At 38.5% G+C, this 5,112-nt stretch overlaps 1 protein-coding gene across 4 annotated transcripts; it reads right to left on the bottom strand.

The window, feature by feature from the left end:
- Window positions 1-346: 346 nt before the first annotated feature.
- LOC117622912 (transcription factor PIF4-like) lies at window positions 347-4,885 on the bottom strand. Of its 4 annotated transcripts, none has more exons than XM_034353727.1 (9): window positions 4,468-4,885; window positions 3,732-3,821; window positions 2,720-3,620; window positions 2,539-2,637; window positions 2,379-2,444; window positions 2,136-2,201; window positions 1,739-2,050; window positions 1,462-1,588; window positions 347-872 (listed from the first exon to the last, which is right to left on the bottom strand). In XM_034353727.1, the coding sequence occupies exons 2-9, from the start codon at window positions 3,800-3,802 to the stop codon at window positions 862-864; spliced, it is 1,653 nt and encodes a 550-aa protein (XP_034209618.1). In that variant the 5' UTR covers window positions 3,803-3,821; window positions 4,468-4,885; the 3' UTR covers window positions 347-861. The 4 variants fall into 4 exon arrangements, with proteins under 4 accessions (XP_034209618.1, XP_034209619.1, XP_034209617.1 ...); XM_034353728.1 differs by lacking the exon at window positions 4,468-4,885 and adding an exon at window positions 3,998-4,302; XM_034353726.1 differs by lacking the exon at window positions 4,468-4,885 and having other exon boundaries at window positions 3,732-4,301.
- Window positions 4,886-5,112: the final 227 nt, after the last annotated feature.

Below are 5,112 nucleotides of genomic sequence, written 5' to 3'. Positions count from 1 at the left end.
GAATAGCATTGTTTTTCCATTTCTATCCAATCACGCTCAGCCAATTGGAATCCTTATCACATGTGAAGGAGCATGATTGGTTGGAAATAACAAAATAATGTTATCCCCGTGATAAACGAGTTTTTCTCCCCAATATCTGCAGAGCAGATAGTAGTTGGCTTTGCTTTTATTTTGATTCCAAGACACCACTACCTTTCAATTAATTGCAGCTTGACTTGTAAAGAACAAGATAAAGCTTGAGAAAGAGTGGTACAGCAAATTCCTTTTGATCTTCAAAACTTGAAAACAACAGGTCATAAATGGACTAATATTTCAGAACATGAACTGTAAAAGAGAAAAGCCTCAGTGATTCAACTTTTTCTTTTATTCATTTCCAGTTACTTACAGTGACAGATATAACCATCACAGGCAAAAGCATAAGCATAAAGGTGCAAACAAAGAAACACTTCAGGAAACATCACTATCCATTAAAAAATTGAGGCATATTTTTATAAGAGAACATCAATGAGCAGAAAAATGCCTGTATTTTATACATGTTATTGGACATGAACTGAAATACTATTTTACTTTTTACCAGAGTCAAAAACTCAATTCAGGAAGCTGCACAACTAGGCTTGGGATGTTTGAACTCTTGCAGTAGTTGTTCATTGGCATGTACGTAGGAGAAGTGACTCTTCGATCACCTCAACTACGCGGTAAGATCGTACATCACGCTCACTGGTTGGGGAGGCATGCGAACCGTGCGAGCTAGAAATATATTTAACACAACAACTTTTGCCACCTTGAAATAATCTTGTTAAATAAGCCAGGGGACCATAGAGAGGAGATAAGCATGCATACTCACTGATTAACCTGTTAACATCAGAAAAAGGCTGTTTGTCCATTAAAATTAGTATGACAGGGACACTTATGGCATCAAGGATTTAACAAAAACAAAACAGTTTTTTACATGTCAAAATGACAATTATAGCTAAAGAGCATCAGCGTCAGGACTGTTGACAGCTAAAAGGAGAATTCAGTGTAAGCAACTAAAAGAAGACATAATGGCCTCTATTTTAGCAGATAATATGAGCCACAATTGTGCACAGCAAGATTATATGCGGCCAAACCCTCATAGCAGGGAAGAAGTTTGCGACCATTCACTTTATTGGGAGATTGAAACGAAGATAAGATAGGAAATATTCATAAGTTCACCCCAATTTGCTACATAGACCCTGATTTTGACAGCCATCAAACATAAGAATCCACAAACTACGGTTCACACGGTTTCTTCAACATAAGTTACTCCTTTTTGAGTTTGAAAAGTTAAGCATGCTTCTTGTAAACAATGATTATCTCAAAGACGGAGGAGCAGTCAGTTACTGGCCTATCAATATAACTTTCCACATACTTTGTTTGCAAATCTGAGTCTTAGAAATCAATAAAGTGACCTAAGGATAAGTGGTTGATGAAGTGACTTACACATCTTGCCCCTTAAAGTATCATTAGCTGTACCTCCTCCAGCTAAAGGTCCACTGTTGATGCCAGTTGGTGCTGTCATCTGATTCTGTTGCATAGGCTGGGAGCCAAATCTGAACATATTCACAGGCTGCAAGAAAATTTGGATATGATAAAATGAAAAAAATTCAGTTAGAAAAAAAAATAAAGCATGTCTAACAAGACACGAATGGCGAATAATTTACTTGTGTACAAAACCACTATATTACTAAACATTTAATTCAAGACAAAGAACACAAACCTGAGACATAGTCTGCATATGATGGAAGCCCAAAAGACGCGCATACTGCTCCTGAAAAGCGGGATTTTGCATCTGGTTATGATAATCAACTGGATTCAACACCGGTGCTTGGCACATTATAGCCTGGTTTGTTGCTGGAGCCACATTCATGCACTGATCAACTAGAGGGACTCTAGGTAAATGCATCGGATTGTGCATTGAAGGCAAGGCTGGTGGTCCCATTCCCACTCCCATTCCCATTCCCATTCGGGACATATAGTGCTGCATGCCTGGAAACATCATTGGTGCCATCCCGCTTCCCATCCACATTACCTGAAGCACCAAGGAAAGTTGTTATTAGTAAGTTGAGCTACAAACAATATAGGACCAGTTTGAGTTTTATGAGGTGCCATTGTACCTGAAGTTGCATCTGAAGAGACTTCAAGTATTCAATTGCCTCATCTAACATTGATGCTTTATCTGTCTGAAAAATAAGGACCAATTCAGTCAGAACAATATATGATTACATAAAAATTGAAAGACTACAAGAGAAAAGAAAACAAGTTAATAGGTAGTATGAATAAAGAAAGATATGGTGAGTGCCGGCGGTATATATTTTTTTACAGACAGAAAAAACTGAATGGCCTTTAAGAAAGTAAACCTTGTTAGAATGAGGTATGAGCTCTTGCAATGCTCTCATTTTCTCATTGATCCGATCTCTCCGTCTCTGCATCAATGAACAAGTTATAGTGTAACTAAAAAACAAGTTATAGCAACAAAATCACAAATTCCAAAACTATGAAATGATAGGAATCTCCTACCCTTTCTGAGAGATTATGGACTTCAGCAGCACGGCTCCTCCTGGATGATCCAGACCGTTGTGCTGACTTGTTTCCTGCAGCTGACTCAAGTTCAGCAGCCTAAAACATAAACAGGTTATTGGTCACGGTGAAAAGACAGTGATGCTACAAGCAGTCAATGTATTGGAGAGAGGGTTTTTACCTCACTTTGGCACTCTGAGTCCTCAGCATCTCTACCCTTTCTTTTGTTGCTATTGACAACATTAGACCGCTTTCCTCCTCTGCCAAAACTACTACCAGAACCACCAGAAGATGAAGTAAGAGTTGGGTCTAGTGTATCTGTTTTCCCTCTCTCACTCTGAGGCATCATCTTTTGAACATTGTCATAGAAGGGTCCAACAGATAAACCAGTCGTCCCATCACAATTGCTTGAAGCCCTGCTCACATCAAAGTCATTTAGAACTTGGTTGCTACCAACGTAACTCGAACCAACGGTCATTACCGAACACTCTTTAACCTCCCCCTGAGTTAAATTGCCAGACTCTTTCCCTCCTATTTTTCCTCTGGAAGATCCTCTATCACCCTTTCCTGGGGTAGCAAATGTTGAAAAATTAACTATTTTCCCCAAGCCTCCTAGATTTTGGTTTTGCTCAGTTGAGTTATTGTATTGATATCTTGGAGGAGGCATTGGGTTTGCAGGATATCCCATACCAGCAGGGGACTTAACATTAGGTTGGGGGGCAGTGGAAACAAGATGGGGGGTATCAGAAGCACCAAACTTAGCAAACTTTTCTTCTTCAAATTGTTTGGTTGGCTTGTCAATCTCAATTGGATCACAGGAAGGCAATTCAGAAAAAAAATGGGAACAGAACTCTTTGTCAAAGGAATCTTCAAGAGGGTAGTGGATCAAGGAACCTGTGTCTTCATCTTGAGTCAAATTACTTGAGTTCCCATATAATCCACCAACCCTTATGGTCTGCTGATCTTGTTTTTGAACTTGTCTGGCCTCATTAGGACGATTAGGACTCGGTTTTCGATGCGTTTGGCTGTGCAAAACTACCTGTCCATTTCTCCACAAGAGCTCTACTAGTTCATGGTCTGGCCTGTATAATTTGCCACCCAATCAAGATAGTTCAACAAGTTCAAAATGCATAATATTTTATTCAGGCAAGTAATCTGGCAATAACTTTGAGAATATGTAAGAGAGTACAGACCCCATGGGTTTCTTTTGGTTGGTCAAAGGGAGATCAGCCTCAAAATTCCAATCAGGAATGCAAGAATTCATGTCTCAGCAGACAGGATTTCTGTAAAACAAAGCAAGAAGACAACTTTAGAGTATTGTAAATGATTGATAACCATATTTAGAAGCTCTGATACCTCATCTAGAAGAAACCAACTTAAAATACTAATTGATTAGTTGGTCAACTGACTAACTAATTTAATAATCAAACAATAACCAACAAAAGATGTTGCAGCATACCAAATATGGAACTGTACTAAGAAATGGAATAAGAGAAGCAATGAAATGAAGCCCCAATATATTGTTTACCACACCACATGCTCTTTACAGATTAAAAAATTAAGAGCCCACCCAAATTAGACTCTTCATTATTAAAAAAATTGAGAGTCACATGGAACCCAGAATAAAATAATCCCACCATGGAATAAGGCAAATACTGGAGAAAAATCAACTAAAAAGCTGCACTTGAAAATAGAGACATCATTGACCACTTAAGGGAAAATACTAATAAGAAGTGAAAAAAAAAAGGGAAAAAAAAAAAAAAAAAAAAAGAAAGAGAAAGAATGATATGACATGAAAAAATTCTGGTTTTTTTTAGAAAAAGAAACCCAAAAGCAAAAAATCTTCAAACGAAGAGAACGTTAAAAACCCAGAAGGACAATGAGTACTAAAATAGCACCCAGAAGCAGAAAATGAAATAGAAAAGCAACCCTGATCAAATGCCAAGCTCTGACTTCTCTTGAAGTGGAAACTGAAAGCCTACAGTGTATAAATTGCTGTTTTGGAAAGCACCACAAGTCTCTCACTCTGTGTGTGTGTGTTTGTGTGTGAGCTGAGCTAGAAGAACAACTAGAAACTGGGAAGGGAATGGACCAAAGACTCTTTTAACAACAGTTAGAAGGACAGGGACTTGTCACAGAGGTCAGAGCAGAGATTGGCTAGTAACACAGAGCTTCAAATTTCTACAGAAACCCATGATAGCATTCCACGTGGCAGTTGCCCAATTGTGCCATGCTGTAAACTTGTGGCTGGGTCAGCTTTGAGTGCGGTAAAATGTAGATGGTTAGAATTGGACGACTGGGGGATTGGTTATTTTAAGGCAACCAAATCTAGAACTTGCAGCACATTCAATCTGTGCTATCTGATAATGTATGAGGGTGGTGCCACGTTTGCATCGGCACTGCACATTTTATTGGACAATGATGAGGGACAAGATTGTCAGAGGCCAAGTTTTTGACAGCTCGGCCAAGTTGGGAATTTTTTATGTCATGCTTAGATTTTTGGATGATTTATTGCAAATTTGCACTTATCTTATTCTTATCTCTATGAAAGTTATAAAGTCATTTTCTTCAATT

The sequence above is a fragment of the Prunus dulcis genome, chromosome 3 (assembly GCF_902201215.1).
Source record: "Prunus dulcis chromosome 3, ALMONDv2, whole genome shotgun sequence".
In the NCBI taxonomy this organism is placed as follows: domain Eukaryota; kingdom Viridiplantae; phylum Streptophyta; class Magnoliopsida; order Rosales; family Rosaceae; genus Prunus; species Prunus dulcis.
Note: the sequence above shows the minus strand (reverse complement) of the source record. Positions and strands in the feature narration are given on the sequence as shown.

What these genes read in the sequence shown, in the direction of transcription:
- LOC117622912 (XM_034353727.1), bottom strand. Translation starts at nt 3,802, where the DNA reads ATGAATTCTTGCATTCCTGATTGGAATTTTGAGGCTGATCTCCCTTTG. An exon ending in AACCAAAAGAAACCCATGGG is followed by an intron (nt 3,621 to 3,731) that starts GTCTGTACTCTC and finishes CAAATTATACAG; the next exon opens with GCCAGACCATGAACTAGTAG. An exon ending in ACTCAGAGTGCCAAAGTGAG is followed by an intron (nt 2,638 to 2,719) that starts GTAAAAACCCTC and finishes TTTATGTTTTAG; the next exon opens with GCTGCTGAACTTGAGTCAGC.